Source organism: Odocoileus virginianus, chromosome 1 (genome assembly GCF_023699985.2).
Source record: "Odocoileus virginianus isolate 20LAN1187 ecotype Illinois chromosome 1, Ovbor_1.2, whole genome shotgun sequence".
Lineage (NCBI taxonomy): Eukaryota > Metazoa > Chordata > Mammalia > Artiodactyla > Cervidae > Odocoileus > Odocoileus virginianus.
The window spans coordinates 42,381,363-42,405,100 of record NC_069674.1 but is presented as its reverse complement, the minus strand read 5'-3'; the positions used below and the strand labels follow the sequence as shown (position 1 = coordinate 42,405,100).

The window sequence follows — 23,738 nt, the reverse complement described above, 5'->3', positions numbered from 1 at the left end:
AGAGAGACAGACAAGTAAATAGGCAACTAAAAGAGAGCATACTAAACGTTATGAAAGAGAATTATTGCAAGGTTCTTCATGTTCTCCAGAAGAGGGTAGATCAGTGCATTTTTCTTTGCAAGTGACAGAACCCCCAACTCAATTGATTTAAACCAAATAGGACATTTATGAGCTCATGTAACTACGGAGTCAAGGAAAAAACTGATTTCATGTATAGCTGTATTCAAGGCTCAGCAAATATCAGGACTTGGGCCCTCTTCATCTCTCTTCACTGTTTTCCAGTGTGTTGGCTTAAGTCTTAAGATCCATATGGTTAGCTCTAAGAAGTCTAGGATCACATCATCACAACCCCAAACCAAGGAGAAGAGAAGCTATTCCAAAAGCTCAAAGAAAATTTATCTGAGTTCCTGCTAACCTGGTGCTGGCCATATGCCCATTCCAGAGTGAATTACTAGTGACAGAAAGAAGGAATGCTCTAACTAGCTTCCTTTTAGTTAAAGACAGCATCACAAGACCAAAAGTGGGGAAAGAGTGACTGCCTAAATAAGGATTTTGTTATCATAAGAAGAGCAAGGAGGTCCTAGAAGATAAAGTGACAAATGCCTGTTGTACAGGGAACCTAACCCATACTTGGAGAGTTAATGAACACTTCATAACAAACCCTAATCTGGTATCTGAATGCTAAATGTGAGTTAGCAACACAAGAATTTTGCATGTAGACAGCACCCTGGACAGAGGAATAGAAATGAAAGCAGAATTTAGCAAAATTGAAAAATTTAAAGAAATTCAACATAGAGCAGAAAATACAGGGTAGAATAGTGAAAGATGAAGCTAACAATGTTAGCAGGGATCATAGCATGGAAGGCCTGATAAGTCGTGGTAAAGAGGTAGGACCTTATCCTGAGAACAAAGGAAAAAGCCCTTAAGTAATTTTAGAAAGAAGAATGATGTAACTGAATCTTTATTTTAGAAAAGTCACTTTGACCACCATGTATAGACTCGATTGAGAGATTCTTATTTGCTCCCTCAGTGAATTACAGGTAGATTTGGAAAGAGAAAAGATTAGAAATATTTTGAAATGAATAAAAAAGGGAGATTTTGGTGGGAAATACTTAAGGAGTATTTCCATAGAAATATAGCTTTAAAGATATGATTTTATTTTTTTAGGGCTTTGAAGGAAGTATTTAAAAATCTGTTTATAAGAGGCGTTAGTCATTATGATCGTCAGCTTAGAAATGACATATTAGTGATCACAACAATTATATCTCAAAATCCTGGGGCACCAATGATTGTAAGTATAAATCAAATTGCATTTTAATTTTAATTGTGGAAGCGGTGGGTGTAGGGGGGAGGAAGGAGTCCTAAATTGTGTTGTAACATTTATGTGAAAATGAAAGTCACTCAGTTGTGTCCAACTCTTTGTGACCCCATGAACTGTGCATGAAATTCTCTAGGCCAGAATACTGGAATGGGTAGCCTTTCCCTTTTTCAGGGGATCTTCCCAACATTTATGTACTTGGTTGTAATACCAGGTTATAATATCATTATGGTCACCAGTATACTTGCACTCTGCCAATTCTTCTTTTTATCCCTTTGGACAGTTGAGATCTTCCTCGTGTACTATAATTTACTCACGTATTGACTATTCATGATGTTTTTCATCTCTTCCTGATGATAGGAGTTTCTAACTGTTATCATTTCTTTCACCCAAAGAATTTCCTTCACCATTCCTTGTGATGCAGATCTGCTGACTGCTAGCAACAAATTTTCTTAGCTTCTTGTATCTTAGACTAGCTTTAATTAACTTTAATTCTTGACATCTGTGTTCACAAAATATGGAATTCTAGATTGCAATTTTTATTCTGTTTTAGCACTTTAAAGATATCATTCCACTGTCTTCTGGCCCCCATTGTTTTCTATAAGAAGCAGTCATTATTTCAAATTGCTGTTCTATGTAAAGTATTTTTGGTTTTCAGCAGTTTTACTATAATGTGCCAAGATGTGATTTTTCTCTGTATTTACCCTGTTTGAGATTCATACATCTTCCTGAATATGTTATTGTTGTTCAGTAGCTTGGTTGTGTCTGACTTTGTGACTCCATGGACTGCAGCACACCAGGCTTCCCTGTCCTTCACCATCTCCTGGAGTTTGCCCAAACTCATGTCCATTGAGTTGGTGATGCCATCCAACCATCTTATCCTCTGTTACCCCCTGCTCCTCTTGCCTTCAATCTTTCCCAGCATCAGGGTCTTTTCCAATGAGATGGCTCTTGGCATCAGATGGCCAAAGTATTGGAGCTTCAGCTTCAGCATCAATCCTTCCAATGAATATTCAGGGTTGATTTCCTTTAAATTTACTTATTAACTTTGATTTAAATTTTCTGAATATGTAAATATAAGGAAAAACCAGTGATTCAATGGCTCAGATGCTAAAGAATCTGCCTGCCATGCAGGAGACCCAGGTTCAATCTCTGGCTTGGGAAGATCCCCTGAAGAAGAGAATGGCTACCCATTCTAGTATTCTTGCCTGGAGAATTCCATGAACAGAGGAGTCTGGAGTATTACAGTCTGTGGGTATCAAAGAGTCAACAGGACTGAGCAGCTAACACTTTCACTTTCACTTGGAGAATTTGGGGCCACAATTCTTTAAATATTTGTCCAACCTGCTTTTCTCTCTCCTGTCCTTCTGAAACTGATTATAGTTATGTTTGATTTCTTTGATATTATCCCACAGGTTGCCTGTGATTGCCTCTGTCTTCTGGTTCTTCAAACCAGTAAGATTACAGGTTTACCCTGAATTTTAGTATCTCTTTAAGGTGCAAACTAGGGCCTGACCTCAGTCTAAAAGTCATTTTTTCATTCATTACCTATATAGCTTCCTAGTCAAAGCTGCAATATATAGGTGGACCTATGTTTCTGTGGAAGCCCTTGGTCAGCCAACAAATTCTCATTAACATCCCTGCAAACACTTGGGTAAATTCCATGAATGTGAATCAACAGATATAACATCTTTACATTTTAAAGAACATGTGGATTTATCTCTGGGCTTTCTATTGTGTTCCATTGATCTATATTTCTGTCTTTGTGCCAGACCATACTGTCTTGATGACTGTGGCTTTGTAGTAGAGCCTGAAGTCAGGCAGGTTGATTCCTCCAGTTCCATTCTTCTTTCTCAAGATTGCTTTGGCTATTCGAGGTTTTTTGTATTTCCATACAAATTGTGAAATTATTTGTTCTAGTTCTGTGAAGAATACCGTTGGTAGCTTGATAGGGATTGCATTGAATCTATAGATTGCTTTGGGTAGTATACTCATTTTCACAATATTGATTCTTCCAATCCATGAACACGGTATATTTCTCCATCTATTTGTGTCCTCTTTGATTTCTTTCATCAGTGTTTTATAGTTTTCTATGTATAGGTCTTTTGTTTCTTTAGGTAGATATACTCCCAAGTATTTTATTCTTTTTGTTGCAATGATGAATGGTATTGTTTCCTTAATTTCTCTTTCTGTTTTCTCATTGTTAGTGTATATGAATGCAAGGGATTTCTGTGTGTTAATTTTATATCCTGCAAGTTTACTATATTCATTGATTAGCTCTAGTAATTTTCTGGTGGAGTCCTTAGGGTTTTCTATGTAGAGGATCATGTCATCTGCAAACAGTGAGAGTTTCACTACTTTTCCTATCTGGATTCCTTTTATTTCTTTTTCTGCTCTGATTGCTGTGGCCAAAACTTCCAAAACTGGTCAACCACTTGTAAAAGAGTGAATCTAGAACACTGTATAACACCATACACAAAAATAAACTCAAAATGGATTAAAGATCTAAATGTAAGACCAGAAACTATAAAACTCCTAGAGGAGAACATAGGCAAAACACTCTCTGACATGAATCACAGCAAGATCCTCTATGATCCACCTCCCAGAATACTGGAAATAAAAGCAAAAATAAACAAATGGGACCTAATGAAACTTAAAAGCTTTTGCACAACAAAGGAAACTATAAGCAAGGTGAAAAGACAGCCTTCAGAATGGGAGAAAATAATAGCAAATGAAGAAACAGACAAAGGATTAATCTCAAAAATATATAAGCAACTCCTGCAGCTCAATTCCAGAAAAATAAATGCCCCAATCAAAAAAATGGGCCAAAGATCTAAACAGACATTTTTCCAAAGAAGACATCCAGATAGCTAACAAACACATGAAAAGATGCTCAACCTCACTCATTATCAGAGAAATGCAAATCAAAACCTCAATGAGGTACCATTACACGCCAGTCAGAATGGCTGCTATTCAAAAGTCTACAAGCAATAAATGCTGGAGAGGGTGTGGAGAAAAGGTAATCCTCTTATACTGTTGGTGGGAATACAAACTAGTACAGCCACTATGGAGAACAGTGTGGAGATTCCTTTAAAAACTGGAAATAGAACTGCCATATGACCCAGCAATCCCACTCCTGGGCATACACACTGAGGAAACCAGATCTGAAAGAGACACGTGCACCCCAATGTTCATCACAGCACTGTTTATAATAGCCAGGACATGGAAGCAACCTAGATGCCCATCAGCAGACGAATGGATAAGGAAGCTGTGGTACCTATACACTATGGAATATTACTCAGCCATTAAAAAGAATTCATTTGAATCAGTTCTAATGAGATGGATGAAACTGGAGCCCATTATACAGAGTGAAGTAAGCCAGAAAGATAAACACCAATATAGTATACTAATGCTTATATATGGAATTTTAAAAGATGATAACGATAACCCTATATGCAAAACAGAAAAAGAGACACAGATGTACAGAACAGACTTTTAGACTCTGTGGGAGAAGGTGAGGGTGGGATATGCTGAGAGAACAGCATTGAAACAAGTATGCTATCAAGGGTGAAACAGATCGCCAGCCTAGGTTGGATGCATGAGACAAGGGCTCAGGGCTGGTGAACTGGGAAGACCCAGAGGGATGGGATGGAGAGGGAGGCAGGAGGGGGGATCGGGATGGGGAACACAGGTAAATCCATGGCTGATTCATGTCAATGTATGGCAAAAACCACTACAACATTGTAAAGTAATTAGCCTCCAACTAATAAAAATAAATTGAGAAAAAAAAAACATGTGGATCTTAAAGTAGTAGGAATATATAGTTGCAAGCTCAAAAGCCCAAAGTTTGTCTTATAAATTCTTCCTAATGTACAAAATCCACCTAGAATATCTCTGTCAGGAATGAGTTCCCTCGTGCTGAAATGTCTGCAGTTCTTGTCATTCTTCAGGGCTTTTCGGGTTAAATAGGAATTGTTTGTTTTCTCTTGACCAAGCCTTTCATATAGGAGAGTGGTTGATGTCAGGATGGGGAACTGGGGGGTGTTAAGAAGAAAAGCTGTTGAAAATAACTATTTTCTTTCCTTCTTTTGTCAATTGAAGCTATGGATAATGAATTACATAAGTAACTTGTAGTAATACATTTTTAGGTTCCTAACAGATTTTAAACAGCATCTTATAAATATTCATAGAATTTAAAATATTTCTTAGGACCTACAAAATTAAGTTTAATATTAAAGAAATTACAGGTATATCTGGCTATATGTTTTTATTTTCTTGCTTCCATCCCTTCCTGTTATTAGTGCTTTATGAATTCAAGTCAATGCAAGGAGAATGTGACAAATATACTTAAATATTAGGTAAATATGGGCATCTGTAACCTAATTTCCATATAATTAATTCATCCATCTGTTTCTTTTGTGTATTTTTATTAGGAGTCTGGCTTTACCAGGGATTTGATATTATTTGCAACATTTAATGAAGGTAACAAACATAAAACTTTCAAGTTATAATTATCTTAATATGTCTTATACATCATTTCAGCTTTTATTTTCCTTTTTTTTTCTCCCTCGCAGTTAAAAGTCAAAATCCTTTGGTAAAAGGTGTTAAGGTTTCTAATTCCTATGAAGATTTTGAGTTGAAGAAATTGCTATTCAATATAATTGTGATCCTATGTAAAGATTTATCTACTATACAGGTAAAAAGTAATCAAAGCAAAAATTTAAATTGTCTCACTTTGTAGTATAATTTTTTAAAAGTCACAACTGCAAATCTTTCATCAGCCCATATGTTTACCATCAGTTCAGTTCAGTTCAGTTGCTCAGTTGTGTCCAACTCTTTGCGACCCCATGAGTTGAAGCACACCAGGCCTCCCTGTCCATCACCAACTCCCGGAGCCCACCCAAACTCATGTCCATTGAGTTGGTGATGCCATCCAACCATCTCATTCTCTGTCGCCCCTTCTCCTCCTGCCCTCAATCTTTCCTAGCATCAGGATATTTTCCAATGATTCAGCTCTTCACATCAGATGGCCAAAGTATTGGAGTTTCAGCTTCAACATCAGTCCTTCCAATGAACACCCAGGACTGATCTGCTTTAGGATGGACTGGTTAGATCTCCTTGCAGTCCAAGAGACTCTCAAGAGTCTTCTCCAACATCACAGTTCAGAAGCATCAATTCTTTGGCGCTCACCTTTCTTCACAGTTCAACTCTCACATCCATACATGACCACTGGAAAAACCATAGCCTTGACTAGATAGACCTTTGTTGGTAAAGTAATGTCTCTGCTTTTTAATATGCTATGTAGGTTGGTCATAACTTTCCTTCCAAGGAGTAAGCGTCTTTTAATTTCATGGCTGTGATCATCATCTGCGGTGATTTTGGAGCCCCAAAAATAAAGTAACAACTCTTATTCACTGGAATTTCACCTTTTCAAAATTTTTCATATCTATTTATGAATAGTGATTTTACCTAAATTAAAACCAAACAAGTCAAGGAAAAGCAGGAGAACCTGGGAGATTTATTTATATATTTATAGCTGCTAAAAAGAGAACATAATATGAAAGGCAATCTATATAGGCCCATCCAGCCTAATAGTCTCTCTGACCATAGTAATAAGGGATGATTTAATGCTAGAAGAAATTGCTCATCTCTGAGATGCCCATTTCAAGCCCTATGACCCTGCTTTTTCTCCACACAAATCTAACCTCTTTATATATAAACACACACACACACACACACACACACACACACATATATACTTGGGCTTCCCTGGTGACTAACACAGTAAAGTATCCACCTGCAATGCGGGAGACCTGGGTTCGATCCTTGGGTCAGGAAGATCCCCTGGAGAAGAGAATGGCTACCCACTCCAGTATTCTGGCCTGGAGAATTCCATGGACAGAGGAGCCTGGCAGGCTGCAGTTCATGGGGTCACAAAGAGTTGGATATATGAGTGACTAACTCATATATATATATTACCCATGAATTATCTTAATACTTTATATCCTAAATAAGGCATGATGTAATTTGAAGAACACTGGAAATGAATTTCAGTCTGTATTATCACCTACTTGCTATGTGACCTTGGCAAAGTCACCTGAACCTTCTGAGGCTCAGTTCCTCTTTCTCTTGTGAGACTGAGATAAAGGCTTTGTAAACCAAAAGGTAATAGAAAAAAATAACTACTAACAATTCCATCTGTTTAGTTAATATTGCACTAGTTGAAATTTTATTTTAGTCTTAAAACTCAAGTTCCAGGGGGGCTTCAGTCTATCAGCATCATTAGTAATAATATAAAAGTGGTATTAGTTCAGTTCAGTTCAGTTGCTCAGTTGTGTCTGACTCTTTGCGACCCCATTAACCACAGCACTCCAGGCCTCCCTCTTCATCACCAACTCCCGGAGTTTACTTAAAACTCATGTCCATCAAGTCGGTGATGCCATCCAGCCATCTCATCCTCTGTCTTCTCCTTCTCCTCCTGCCCCCAATCACTCCCAGCATCTGGGTCTTTTCCAGTGAGTCGACTCTTTGCATGAGGTGGCCAAAGTATTAGAGTTTCAGCTTCAGGATCAGTCCTTCCAATGAACACCCAGGACTGATCTCCTTTAGGATGGACTGGTTGGATCTCCTTGCAGTCCAAGGGACTCTCAAGAGTCTTCTCCAACACCACAGTTCAAAAGCATCAATTCTTTGGTGCTCACCTTTCTTCACAATCCAACTCTCACATCCATACATGACCACTGGAAAAACCATAGCCTTGACTAGACGGACTTTTGTTGGCAAAGGTTGTTGTTGTTGTCTCTGCTTTTTAATATGCTATCTAGGTTGGTCATAACTTTCCTTCCAAGGAGTAAGCTTCTTTTAATTTTATGGCTGCAATCACCATCTGCAGTGATTTTGGAGCCCCCCAAAATAAAGTCTGACACTGTTTCCCCATCTATTTCCCATGAAGTGATGGGACCAGATGCCATGATCTTAGTTTTCTGAATGTTGAGCTTTAAGCCAACTTTTTCATTCTCCTCTTTCACTTTCATCAAGAGGCTCTTTAGTTCCTCTTTACTTTCTGCCATAAGGGTGGTGCCATCTGCATATCTGAGGTTATTGATATTTCTCCCGGCAATCTTGATTCCAGCTTATGCTTCTTCCAGCCCAGCATTTCTCCTGATGTACTCTATATATAAGTTAAATAAGCAGGGTGGCAATATACAGCCTTGACATATTCCTTTTCCTATTTGGAACCAGTCTGTTGTTCCATGTCCAGTTCTGACTGTTGCTTCGTCACCTGCATATAGGTTTCTCAAGAGGCAGGTCAGGTGGTCTGGTATTCCCATCTCTTTCAGAATTTTCCACAGTTTATTGTGATCCACACAGTCAAAGGCTTTGGCATAGTCAATAAAGCAAAAATGTTTTTCTGGAACTCTCTTGCTTTTTCGATGATCCAGAGGATATTGGCAATTTGATCTCTGGTTCCTCTGCCTTTTCTAAAACCAGCTTGAACATCTGGAAGTTCACGGTTCACGTATTGCTGAAGCCTGGCTTGCAGAATTTTGAGCATTACTTTACTAGCGTGTGAGATGAGCGCAATTGTGCGGTAGTTTGAGCATATAGTATGGTGATTAAGACTTTAGTCAGGTAGACTCCAGTTTCTTTGCTTTCTAGTAATGTGATCTTGAATAAGCAATTTAGTTTCTCTAAATTCCAGTTATCTCAATTTCAAAATGGAAAAGATACCTATCTCATAAAATTATTATGAGGATTAAAAAAGCTAAGAAAAATTTTTGGTAATGCCACTTTGAGGAATATACCAAAAAATGCTCAGGAAAAAGCCTGTCTTTACAATTATAACTTTATTGTTCATATCAAAAGCATGTACTCTGTAGAACCTAAATGTATTTTCTGAAATGTCATATAGAGACTTAATAGAATGTGTTTTATTATTACAATGGAGTATCCTATAACCATTAAAATGACAGATACAGGGTCAAATGGCACAGAGACTGTGGTAAGCACAGATGTAAGCAATGGAATCAGTCCATTTTTTTCCTGTCATATGTTTGTGTTTGTGGCTCAGTAGTGGTAGTGATAATGAATATGTGTACTATTACAGTTCACAGAGTATTTCAGAAAAATTATTCGCTTAATATAGCAATGCTAGAACTAATAGTTATTTTTGCTTTCTCAGTTCTAAATCTTGTGTTCTTTCCATGTGGAATAATATAAATTTCAGAAAAATTCATAGATGCTGTTGTGAAAATGTCTTTGTAGGATAATGCCAAATGAAAAGAAAATTGAATAGAATATAGCACATGGTGTGTTACTATCTTATGAACCATAAATATGTATCAATCAGAATCAACTATAATAGTAACTTGATTGTCATATTATCATTGCATTGTACTTTTATTGAAATCATGGATTCAGTACAAACTAAATAGAGTATTTGTGTACATTCTGTTGCCTATACTTAAAAATTAGCCACAGTCATGATCATAATTTCAGACAAAATTGATTTCTTGAAGTGTACAGTTTCTTAAAGTATACAACTCAAATATACAATTGAGTTTCTAAAATGTTTCTTTTTTAGGAAAGCAAGGAAGGCAGAAATAACCACCAGCTTATTTGCCCCAAATTTTTGACTCTTGTGGTTTTATCATAAGCAGGAGCTAAACTGCATATATAAGTAATATAGATTTTAAAATTACTACTTATTATGTATTATTGTCAGCCATAGAGTGCATAGCCCAGAAAGGGGAATCATAGTGAACTGTTGTTATTATTGAGTTTGGTTTTTGGTTTTTTAGTTTTTGGTACTTAACATAGCTTGGAATCTTTAAGAAGGAAATATTTTGAAATCATCAGTAACACATCAAATTGGAAATCTGTTATTAAATTTCCTTAGATTAAATTGTTTTAATTATGTTTCTAACATAGTACTTTTGCCTTTCTCATAGCTATTAATTGATGGCAAAATAATTTTGGCTTTGTTTACCTATGTTAAAAAGCCTGAGAAACACAAAATACTTGAATGGTCTGCAGCACAGTATGAAGAACTACAGCTGCATGCAATTGCCACTTTGTCATCAGTGGCTCCTTTTTTAATAGACGAGTACATGTTCTATACGGGAAATGCTCGAGTCCTTGAATTTCTAACATGGTGTGACAATGAAGGTAAGTGGGCTTTCCGATTCCTGTCAAAATTCCAGTTTACATATTTCAACTGAATAAAAGTGAAAGTGAAGTCGCTCAACCATGTCCAACTCTTTGCAACCCTATGGATGGTAGCCCGCCAGGCTCCTCTGTCCATGGAGTTTTCCAGGCAAGAATACTGGAATGGGTTGCCATTTCCTTCTCCAGGGGATTTTCCCGACCCAGGGATAGAACTTGGGTCTCCCACGTTTCGGGAAGACTCTTTACCATCTGAGCCACGAGGAAATCCTTCAACTGAATGGTGGTATACAAAAAGAAATACAATTAAAAGGAGAACTAAAAATGTTGATCTGACCTTCAGTGATTTTAATATATTTAAATGCTGTTTTAAGAAAAAAGTCTGAGATTTCATTTAGAGTCAGACATTAGTAAATGTTAGCTATACCTGATGCTTACCTTTCAGTAAAAGAAATCATTCATTTAAACTGATTTAAATTTTTTGACCTATCCAATAATTATAAGTCCTATAATACTGTAATTAGTCATTCAACAAATATTTATTGAATGCCTACTAGTTACCATATATTGTTTTATCTGCTAAAGAAACATATATGTTCACAATAATAAAATCCTACCTTCATGGAGCTTCAAATCTAGATCTCTAGCCACATGTTGTCTGCTAAATTAACAGAGCCATAATTTATATGACTATTTCATTTCAATTCTCATATTTCTTAGAAGGGAAATATATATATTCTTTTAAAAAATTATAAGGAAGATACTGCATTCTTTTCTGGTAGTAACTTTGCTTTGGAAATAATTTTACATGGCACATTTTCATTAGATCAGGAATAGCACTCATTTATCAATGAGGGAGAGAAAACAATGGCTTATTTTTATTCTCTAGCTTTTAATATGATGAGTTATTAAATTTAGTCATGTTAAATTCAGTTCAGTTCAGTTCAGTCACTCAGTTGTGTCTGACTCTTTGTGACCCCATGAACCGCAGCATGCCAGGCCTCCCTGTCCATCATCAACTCCCAAAGTTTGAGTCAGTGATGTCCATTGAGTTGGTGATGCCATCCAACCATCTCATCCTCTGTCGTCCCCTTCTCCTCCTGCCCTCAATCTTTCCTGCACATTAAATAAAACAGTTCTCCTGCATCTCCTTTATATCATTTATGTTTATAGAAATCTATAAGACCAAAAAAAAAAAGGTAATGCTGCTTAACCAAAGGAAGCCTGATGGCTAACAGTTATTGAGTACCTACTGTGAGGTAGGCCTTAACCCTTTCAACAATATTAAATCATTTAGGCCTCAAAACAAATCTAGGAGTTATGGGTTCTGTTATTAGCCTGGTAGGTCAGTGGTTAGAACTCAGTCAGAGGAGTTCAGTAACTTGTCCCTTTCACATAGTAAGTAACAGAGCCAGGATTTAAAGGGAGTCTGGTTCCAGAACCCACATTTTTAAACCTATACACATTACTGAGAACAGTATTTTGAACTTTTTTTTTCTAGCACCAAACAAAAAGATACCTCTAAAAGAGCCTTTCTAAGAATGCATATTATATCCAAGAGGACTTCTCTTGTTACTTATCAAGACTGACCATAAAGCTATAGTAATTAAAATTATATTGTACTAGGCTTGGAATAGACCAGTGAAATGGAATATATGGGAGATGGGCATTATCAGAGATGATATTGCCAATCAATGAGAAAAAAATAGTGCTTGGGCAGTCGGCGCTCTGTGAAAAAAATAAAGATTAGATCCTTTCAACTTGTTTTAAAAAATAAATTGCAAAATGAACTAAAACCCTAAATGTGAAACACTGTAAAAATCTTAGAAGAAAATATGGGAGATTATCTCTATGATAACAGGGTGAAAAATGATTTTTTTAAAAAACAGAAGAACTTAAAGTATTTATAAGATTATAAAAGATTATTAAATGTATCAATTACTGTAAAATAGAAATATCTGTGTGACAGAATGACAGAATCTGAATAAGATAACAGTCTACAAATTGAGAGAAGATATTTATTCACCCCTCTGACTGAGAAACAGTTGGAATTCAGGCTCATAAAGAACTCATAAATATCAAAAGGAAAATAACTCAGTAGAGTAGACAAAGAATAAGGTTTGCCAAGAAGATTCTTCAAAATTTTTGGAGAAAATCTCAAAGTTAACAAAAAAAATTTAAAAGACATTCAACCCCACTGCACTACAGAGGAAATGTAGTTGCTCTGCAAATTAAGCTAACAGTGAACTACCATTTCACATTTAAAAGATCAAGGAAAAAAATCCATTTCTTAAACATTGTATTCATATAACCACTTTGGGAAACAATCTGACAACTTGAGTAGAACTCCATGTGGGTGTACCCTACAGGATTCTGGTGTCACAGGCAAAACACTTCTTTGTGGGAACAAGAGGACATGAACTAGAATGTTCATCTTAGCAGTTTGTACTAGTGAACAGATAAACTGTTATTTATAATATGGATGTGGAAAACAGTTAAAACTGAGTGATCTAGATCTACTTGTAACCATGTGAATAATTTTAAAAACATAATGTTGCATTAATAAAAAACATGACAAAAGATAACATGCAATAATGATACATTTGAGTAAAATTCAAAAACACATATTTGTATACAGGAATAGAGGAAGGGAATCGAATCACATTTACTTCTCTAAAAAGAAAAACCCTGAAGTATGACAAAATGTTACCATCTCTTTAAACTTATATAGACAGGAATGATGTCTAAATTTCTTGATGTAAACTAAACTATTAATATTTTTCTACAGATTCCTTCTTTAGTCATGGTAACAGTTTTCATGGTGCAGGTGGCCGTGGCAACAAGTTTGCCCAGATGCGTTACAGTTTAAGACTCTTGAGAGCCATGGTCTACCTTGAGAATGATACTATAAACAAGGATCTGTGTGAAAAGGGAGCAATTCAGCAACTAATAGGTAAAACATTACATGTTCCTGCCCTGATGAAAGTAGGATTTTTATAAATTAGAAATTTTGTTTGAAATGGTTTTCTATACATTTATTTTGTCCGATAGCTGACAAATTCCTGATTTTTGTTTCATACTATGGATATAAATTAGTTTGTCTTTACTGAAACACCATGATTACTTATCCTTTTAACATTTATTTAATTCAGATATGGTTTCATTTAGGATTATCTTTATCCTTTTTTTAATAGACTATTGTTATGTTTCATTCTTCTGGTAGTAAGATCACCACTTTTTGGCCAGGCCTTTTGGAGTCATTTTAAAAGAGGATAGCATTACACTTTCCAGTGCATTTGACATACCAGAACACTGGTACACTGGTGTATTCAGAAATTTACATATTCTTTCTGGTGTGAAATATCAGGATATCCTTAATTTTTAAATTAGAGTTGACAATGCTAAGTCACTTTATCCCCCAAATTCATACATGTGCACTCAAAATTGAGTTCAAAATTGAGCTCTCAAAAAAACTGAGAACCCCTAGAGTTAAAACTTTATGCCTTTTATTATTAAAAAAAATAAATAGTTCTCTGGCCCTAACCTTTCCTGACTTTGAGAAGTAAGAGTTATATTAGTCATATTCATGTTCAGTGATTGCCACATGGGTAAGTGATATAATTTGCTGGATGTCAGTTTATTATAAATGTTTACTTAAAAAGTTTCTTGTCTGTTAAGTGCCCACTCTTCCATCAGTACTGAATTAGGGTGAAAGTGAAAGTGAAAGTCGTTCAGTCATGTCCGACTCTTTGTGACCCCATTAACTATAGAGTCCATGGAATTCTCCAGGCCAGAACACTGGAGCGGGTAGCTGTTCCCTTCTCCAGGGGATCTTCCCCTGGAGAACCGAACCCAGGTCTCCTGCATTGCAGACAGATTCTTTACCAGCTGAGTCACCAGGGAAGTCTGGATAGGGGTGGTACCCTCTAACAATAATACAAATAAGCAAAATGAAGATATTGAAAAAAGGGCTAGGCAAAAACATTCACTTTATTGATGAGTTTACTTAGGATGATCAAACCTGAAAGTAGATTTTATCTCTTCTGTGCACATTTCATTATGCAGAACTCAATGTTAAGGCCCCAGCCTAACAGGATGAATACAGTTTTCCGTATATCCAGGAAAAAGTCTTAATCTTACCTGGGTGGCAAGAGGGGAAGGAAAAGCAAATAGCAAGGGTTCTTTTCTTCTTAGGACCTCATCCCTTTAACTTGAAAGAAATTGATCTTTATTATGTGAGTGTCCTAGAGGTAGGGATCGTCTCTTACTGAGTCTAACAGAGGGCTCTGTAGTAGTAATAAACTCAACAAATAGTAATTGCATTGTAAACGCAAATGTCTATACACCTGTTGTCTAGGCACTGATGTCATAAATATGTATAGAGCAGAACTCTCAGGACCTTGCCTTAATGGAAACAAAAGGAAAGATATATGTCATAGAAAGATAGTATGAGTTACCCTGCACCATCAGTAAATCACCTAGTGAGTAAGACAGAGAGTAAATGCCACAGAGTAGTTTTCAAGGCTGGGCAATCTTAACAGGAAACTTTATGAGTTAGGGTGTGAAGGTAAGGCTGTTTCAAGAGGGAAAAAGAGAAAGAAATGGTCTTTCACACAAGGGGACAGCATGAGCAAAGACATGAATCCAAAATATACATGATGGTGTGTTCAGAGCTAGTTTAAGCGGAGTCTAAGTTTTATGAAGATAAATAATATGAGATAAAGTTAATTGTTTAGTCAGATGCCAAGCTAGAAAGAGTATTGAATGGCAGATAATAATAGAGTTTGAACTTCATCCACTTTAAGCACGGGGAGCTATTAGTAGTTTGGATTGGGGAAGTTATATATACAACGCTATTTTGGAAAGAGGAAAAAGGAAAGAAATATATCTAATGATTTAAAATAGAACACGGAGAGGGTAAATGTCGGGAGTTAAAGGATAAATATTAAGAAAATAATTCAGTATTAACATAACTTTTATTACAGATAACAGGGAAAGTGACATACCTGTACACAGATAGGAAGAAGAGGAGTTAATCTAGAAAAGAGAAGCCGACCTGAGGCAAGCCAAGCTGGGTTCCTAGAAGGTGTCCTAATGAGAGAACATAGGCCTCTGTCCATGGCATACCTTTGCCCTGGCCTCCAGCACACTCAGCTAGCCTTCCTAGACTCTGATCCTTCACCTGTAATTCACTGTAACAGGACCAAGAACTGTCCTTTCAGGGACAACTATGGAAATAGGCTATGGTTTCCATGGCCCTTTTACTTTGAAATATAGCTCCACACCTTGCTGTTAATGCGAATTCCCTTTGATTCCCTTTAAGTGAAAAAAAGTGACTTTTGTTCCTTATATAAAGTTTAAAGGAGAAGTCCTTTTCTGAAGCAAAATGTTCTTGTGAATGACATTCCATCAGTGTAAAGTGACTGTTTTCAAGTCTTTTAAAATTCAGATTGGAAGCAAGGGAGAACTTTTAAAGGACACAGGAATATTGCTACCTAAGTTGTCAAAAATGCCTTCAGGTAGACATAAATAGACAAAACAGAAAGAAGTAACAGAAAAAGAAAACATACTTAGGGCACTCTTCCACCTTTACTTAAAATTGACCCTGTTAATCATAAGGAAAAGAAGAGATGAGGCAAGCTAAGATCTGTATTTTGGTCATATATTTGCAAAGGCATGTGTCTTTGCCTCATGAAACTGCATATTTTTAAACAGTTTTGTTTTCTTGGTGAAGTATCAGGTTGTAAAAGACTGCTTTTAATGATATTCAATTAATTATGTACTAGAAACTCTATATATATATCAGAATATTGATTGTATTAAGAGCTCAAAGAATCCATTTATCATCTGTCTACAGCTTCTAGGAAATCATGCAATGAAAATAACCCTTTTAAAAATAGTTCTTCTAGTTGAAATTTTATAAGAATTTCAGAACAGAAATTGATCAAAATAAAAATACAGTGTTCAATAACTTTACATTCTTTAACTTTCTTCAAATCAGGAATCTTTAAAAATACAATCAGCAAGTATAATGATAAGGAAGAGGCCATTCTTCTGGAAATTCAGTCTGATATTTTACTTATTTTATCTGGTCTTTGTGAATATCATATTCCTGGGAAGGTATGTATGCCTGTGAATCAAAGTTTTGTTCAGATCTTTCAATCACATGACATTAGGAACTATTTCTTAGTAAATGTCCATAAATGTTGGTGTTTCTTAATCTTATGAAGATTTAATATTCTTTTTATAATTAGAGTATAATTACATAAAGTATATAGATCTTAAGTATATAGTTTGATTTTGACAAACATCATCCATTTAACCAGTATCCCAATTAATATATAGAATTTTTTCTCTCTATAATACTTCCACGCTGCTTAGCAGCCATTCCCCTACTTGCCTCTAGGCAACCCACTGTTCTGATTTCTATCTTCATAAATTAGTTTTGCCTATTCTTTAACTTTATATGAATAGAATCACATAATTATCTACCTTATTATTTCTGGTTTTTGTCACCCAGCATCATGTTTCTGAAATATATCCATGTTGTTGCATGTATCAATAATTCATTCCTTTTTATTGCTGAATAGTATTTCATTGTATACCAAAATTTGTTTCTCTATCCCTTGGTGATAAGCACTTGGGCTGATTCCATTTGGGACTACTATCTTTAAAGCTTTAATTAAGGTTGCTGTACTAGTCTTTTTGTGGGAAAAAATGCTTTCATTTCTCTTTGGTAAATACCTGGGAGTGCAACTGATGAATCATAAGCTAGGTGTTATGTTTTGAAGTAACTGGCAAATAGTTCTTCAAAGTAGCTATACCATTATAAATGCTATTTTGTATTTAAACTGGGTTCATACCTAAAACTAAAAGTTAAAAAAGAGTTTAATTCCTTTTGGTCTTTTTAATGCCTTAGAAAACTCTGAGTCTCAGAGATTAATAACTTACATAATAATACAGATTTGGAAATATAAAAATTAAAAATTATGAAGGCTTCAATACAGCGGTTTGAGGGAGAAGCAAAAAGAACAGTAAATACATACTTAGCTCAAAGCTTTGGTGAAACTTCTTATATTCTATCATCTTGTGCCTATGTTCTTCTGGAAAATACTCATAGTCTTGCTTACTGGGACCCAGAATAGAATAATAGGACTATAAGAAAGGTACTTAGTATGGGACAAATATTAACTGGTAATAACTTTATATAAATTATTAAAAGTTTTAACTGCTATTGATTATTTCTGTCTTGGAAACATTAGAAAATCTTCCATAATAGAATTTTAACCCCTTAAATTAGTTGTTGCTATCTGGTATTTATCTGACATTATGTTAGACTACATTCACTACAGTGTGAAAAAAAAAAAACCATGGGACAAGTCTTATGGGGTTTTTTTTTTTTTTAAAGAAAGAGAAAGAGGAAAAATATAAATGGGCATTAAGTTGGCATATGGATTGGTATCCTCTCTTAAAAAATAATCAACTTTACAATAATTTGCCTTAAGTTCCTGAGAAAACTGAGTAAAAATTTGAAAACAAAACAAAACTGTATTACTGTACTATTTTCCTTGTTGAGATAATCCCATGGACAGAGGACTCTTGTGGGCTACAGTCCATAGGGTCACAAGGAATTGTTCATGACTGAGCAACTAAGCATGCACATATACACTATTTTCTTAACAATGTTGTATTTTCCTAGTTGAAAAGTTTTATGGGACAGGATGAAATGGGAAAGAAAATGATTATTTGTTTATTTCAAGAAATAATTGTAAATAAATCTCTTAGGAAATTTTTGGAACTGGAGGAGTGGATATAATTCTTCATGTAATGAAAACAGACCCCAAGAAGTTACAGAGTGGATTAGGCTATAATATACTTCTTTATAGTACATTGGACAGCATTTGGTGAGTATGGCTGTACCCACAGTAAAAGAAAATTACCTCTCTAGCTATGTATCCATTTTCTTCCCTTAAAACTGCAGAAGAAAGACAAGCCTTTTTCAATAGTCCAAAAATGACACTTACAAGTATAACTTAGAAAGTAGTCTTGTCCATCACTCAAATATAAAAACCATTCTTATATCTAAACTTAGATCCTTATATTTGTGATTTGAATGCTTTCCATTTTGGCCTGGCCTGGGAAAACACAAGCATCTACTGTTACTCATATAGTATTCTTCATATCCTTTTGAAGGATATGAAGACTTGAATTCCTCATTCATCTTATCTTAAAGAGTTGAAAACCAATTGATTAGGTATTTCCTAGTCAATATCATTTCCCCAAAAGTTTAGCATTCCAAAAGGCAAATAATAAATAAACTGCTTTTTTAACATCAATTTATGAAATTTTGTCTTGGGGGAAATTACTTGAGTTTCATATATCATTAACATTTCTTTTGTTCTATTTGGGTGGAATTCATGAGAGTCACACCACACACATTTGTTTAAGAAAAAAAAAAAAAAACCTCATGACTAGAGACCTAATAGAGACCTAATAGATGTATGTAGATCATTCTACCAATAACAGCAGAAAACACATTTTTTAAATCACTGTAATATTGTGATTTATAATTTAAAAATTTATATTTGGTCCATTTCTAGTACAGAACTCCCCAAACCCTTGTAATTTCTTAATAAGAGCAATGGTAACATCTTTTGTTACAATATTTGGCCTTTTATTTTTAATTCCTACAATACTTTCAGAGTAATAAAGATGAAAGTAGTATCTTTCTTTATTCATAACAAGCCACTTTCAACTACCTCTGAATTTATGGTACTAAGGTGATTTTTGGAAAGCCCCTAGATAAACACAGGATGGGAGCCTGGTTGCCAAGGAACTAACTATAGTGTTACTTAAAGATTGTAACTTTCAGCTCCACCCTCAACCTCCAGGGAGGGGAGAGAGACTGAAAATTGAGTTTAATCACCAATGGCCACTGATTTCATCAGTTATACCTACACAATGAAGCCTCCATAAAAATCCTAAACTATGAGATTGAGGAACTTCCAGGTCAGTGAACACATGGAGTTGCTGAGAGGGGCATGGAAGCTCCAGGCCCTTTGCCTGTATACTTTGTCTTGTTGATCTCTTCCATCAGATTGTTCCCAAGTTATATTATTTTACAGTAAACTAGTAATCTAGTAAGTAAGCTATTTCCTGAGTTCTGTGAGCTACTCTACATCTGGTTGTTCAGAAGCACAGGTGACGACCTGGACTAGAATCTAATTTTGTGGGGGGGAAAGCAGCATAATCTTGTGGGACTGAGCTCTTAACCTGTGAGACTGGATGCCAACTCGAGGTAGTAGTTTCAGAATTGAATTGAATTGGAGGATACCCAGTTGATGTCCACTGCGAATTGAAGAATTGTTTGGTATAGAAAAAACCTACACATTTGGTGGCCATAAGTGAAGTATTTAGAGTAGTTTTGAGAAGAGACACGGAGATTTTTGTTTGTCTGTTTTACAAGCACATGTGGCGCATTTTCTAGGGTAAGTCATGTACAAGGTCACAAAACAAGCCTAGGCAAATTTAAGAAAATGGAAATCATTCTTTTCTGACTACAACTGAGTTCAACTAGCAATAACAAAAGGAAACCAGAAAAATTCACAAAAGCATGGAAATCAAACAGCACACTTTAGTATAACCATTGGGTCGAAGACAAAAACAAAAAGGAAACCAGAAGATTTCTCAGGGAAAACTAAAATGAAAACACAACATACCTAAACTATTAATAGAAATATACAATCTACCAAGACTAAGAAGAACAGAAACCCTGCACAGATCAATAACAATAAAGAGATTGAATCCATAATCAAAAACCTCCCAACCAAAAAAGTCCAGGTCTGGAGAGCTTTGCATTTTTATCAAAAATTTAAAGAATTAATACTAGTCCCTTTTAAACTCTTCCAACAGATAGGAGAATAGAGAACATTTCAAAACTCATATTATGAGGCCAGCATCAACGTAATACCACAACCAGACAAAGACATCATTAAAAAAAAGAGAGAACTGGGAGATCCCTGGCATCCAGGGGTTAGGACTCGGTGCTCTCACTATCATGAACCTGGGTTCTAGTCCTTGGTGGTGAAACTAATATCCTGCAAGTCAACCAGTGTGGCCAAAGAAAGAACTACAGCCAAAATCCGATGAACATGGAAGCAAAAATGCTCTGGAAAATATTGGACTGAATCCAACAGCATATTAAAAGGATTATACACCATGACCAAGTGGGACTTATCCCTAGAAAACAAGAATAGTTCAATATATCCATATTAGTCAATGTGATACACCACATTAATGGAATGAAGGACAAAAATCACAGAATTATCTCAATGTATGCAGAAAAAGCATTTGACAAAATTCAACACCCTTTGATGATTAAAAACTCAGTAAATTAGGTAGAGAAGGAATTTACCTCAACACAATAAAAGCTATATGAAAAGACCACAACTAATATCACACTTGAATGGTGAAAAGCCAAAAACTTTTTCTCTAAAATCAGTACAAGGCAAGGATGCCCACTCTTACCACTTTTACTCAACATACTACCATAAGTTCTATTTGGAGCAGTTAGGCAAGAAAAAGAAAAAAAAGCATCCAAATCAGAAAAAAAGGGTACAGTTTGCATCTGTTTGCAGATTACATTGATCTTAATATGTACAAAACACTAAAGACTCCACCAAAAGACGGTTAGAACTAATAAATGAATTCATTAAAGTTGCAGGATACAAAATTAACATACAAAACAACTGCATTTCTATATACCAGTAATGAACTGTACAATAAAGAGGAAATTATAATCACATTTATAATTTTTAAGAATAAAGTTCTTAGAAATAAACAAGGGGTGAAAGACTTAGTGGTACAATCACTATGGCAAGTGATATGGAGGTTCCTCAAAAAATGAAAAATAGAACTACCATATGATCCAGTAACCTCACTTCTGGGAATATATCCAAAAGTATTGAAATCAGCATCTTGAAGAGATAGCTTCATCCTGTGTTCTATGCTGTGTTGTTCACTGTTAATAATTATTCACTATTCACAATAGTAAAGATACAGAAACAACACAAATGTCCATCAGATGAATGAAGAAAATGTGTTATGTACATGCAGTGGAATATTACTCAGCTTTAAAAAAGAAGGAAATCCTACCATTTGCAACAACATTGGATACATTATGCTAAGTGAAATCTCATTCACAGAAGGATATCTCTTATACATAATTTCTCTTAAACACAGCATCTAAAATAGGCAAAAGTGTAAAAGTAGATAATAGTATATAGTATGATGGAGTATGTAGAATGATGAAGTGAGGGAGGCGTGATGTGTTGTTCAATGGATATAAAGTTACAGTTATACAAAATTAGTAAGTTCCAGAGATCAGATCTGCAGTACAACACATTGCTCATAGATCTACTTTAGAATATAGTGTCTACAGTTAAGGTAAGATGTTATGTACTTAAACATTTGTTAAGTGAGTAGATCTCATATGTTCAATGGTCTTATTCCCGCCCCACCAAAAAACACCACCAACAAAAACCCACAAAGGGATATAAGGAAACTTTAATAGGTGATGAATGTTTTTATTACCTGGATTGTGGTGATAGCAACACAAGTATTTGCATATGTCCAAACTTACCAAATTATATACAGAAACTATATACAGATTAAAAATTCCAATTATACTGCAATAAACATGGGGGTGGTAGGGAAACTCTGATGAGTATTACTTTCCATAGGATAAAGTAATTAGATTTATCCCCTGGAAATTCTCTCGTTTTATACAGAGCTGGAATACTCAGCTCTCTTCCACATAAACATGGGCAATGGGGCTAATCAACTATCTGGTTTCTTTTTTACTACGATATAGTGATAACATGATAACCTGATCTTTAGTTTCAACAGCAAAGTCTTATTGACCAAAGTGCTGTATTAAGCATAGTAAAAAGTTCAGACATGAATATTGAGTACCATCCTTGCTATATGCCAATACATTGGAATTCAGTGGTTACTGCGGAAAATGACTTGATGTTTTATCCCTTTTTTATTTGATATCTCATAATTATACTAAGATAAAGATAAATGGCTTTATTTATCTGTGTATTTTACTAGAGCACAACTTCAAATACCTTTGTGTAATAGATTAGTAATAAATAAGTTGGACATGAGTTTCAGCAAACTCTAGGAGATAGTAAAGGACAGAGAAGTCTGGTGTGCTGCAGTTCTTGGGGACGCAGAGTTGGACACAACTTAGAGACTGAACAACAGTAACAACAAAGTTCAGTGTTTAATTGGTAATAACAGCAGTCAGATCTTTTTCCTTTTCTTAGACACTTAAATGGGAGAAGTTATTCCTTTGTATCATGAAAGGACTTTAAATATTATCAAACACTTTTAGTTCTATTGAGATATCATATTTCTCCTTCATTCTGTTTACATGAATCATCACACTGTATTTCTTGAATAAGCCTGACCTGCTTATGGTGTATTCTTTTTTTTTTTTATGTTGCTAGATTCAATTAGCAAATATTTTTAGATTTGGGGGAAAGAATATCATGTTAATGTTAAGTTTAATATTTTTTTATTAATATTCCCTGAATGGTTTTGGAATCTAGTTTGACCTCAGAAAACAAGTTTGGAAGTATTCCTTCATTTTATTTTCTCTAGAAAGAGTTTGCATAAGATTGTTTTTATATCTTTCTTAAGTAATTCATGGAATTCACCAATTAAGTTGTCTATGCCTGGAGTTTTCTTTGTAGAAAGATTCTAAAGTATAGGTTTCATTTATTTAATGTGTATGTATCTGTTAAGATTTTCTACTCATGCATAGGTTCTGATGTCTTTTTATAGGGACTTAGTTACTTTGTCTAAATTTTTGTTATTTCCTGCTGTGTGAGTGTTTATAATATCCTCTTAGTATTTTTAATGTCTGTAGGATATAAAGTGATGCCTTCTTTTCCTTTCTTGGTATTAGTCATTTCTGCCTTCTCTCTTTTTTCTTGATGGGTTTCACCAGGGTTGATCAATATCGGTATTATTAGTATTTTTAAAGAATCAGTTTGTGTGCATCATTGTTTCTATATTATTTTGTTTTTCTATTTAATTAATTTTGTGGAATCTTTTTTCATTCAATTTTATCTTTTCTATTTCTTGAGATAGATGCTAGGATCATAGATTTTTCAACTATTCTTCTGCTCTAAAATATCCATCTAAGGCTATAAATTCGCCTGTAAAGCCAACAAGTTTCCATATT

The 23,738-nt window shown here is 35.1% G+C and overlaps 1 protein-coding gene across 8 annotated transcripts in view; it reads left to right on the top strand.

Moving 5' to 3' along the window:
* Window positions 1-23,738, top strand: part of CFAP69 (cilia and flagella associated protein 69) — a 64,096-nt gene that overhangs the window by 22,309 nt on the left and 18,049 nt on the right. For 7 of the 8 annotated variants that reach the window (XM_070467355.1, XM_020914985.2, XM_070467353.1 and 4 more), the window contains 7 exons: window positions 1,168-1,291; window positions 5,752-5,800; window positions 5,893-6,014; window positions 10,270-10,486; window positions 13,272-13,436; window positions 16,485-16,603; window positions 18,269-18,387. In XM_070467355.1, the coding sequence (XP_070323456.1) occupies window positions 1,168-1,291; window positions 5,752-5,800; window positions 5,893-6,014; window positions 10,270-10,486; window positions 13,272-13,436; window positions 16,485-16,603; window positions 18,269-18,387 (915 nt within the window). The remainder of the gene's footprint in view (window positions 1-1,167; window positions 1,292-5,751; window positions 5,801-5,892; window positions 6,015-10,269; window positions 10,487-13,271; window positions 13,437-16,484; window positions 16,604-18,268; window positions 18,388-23,738) is intronic. The other variant, XM_070467346.1, reaches the window with a different exon arrangement.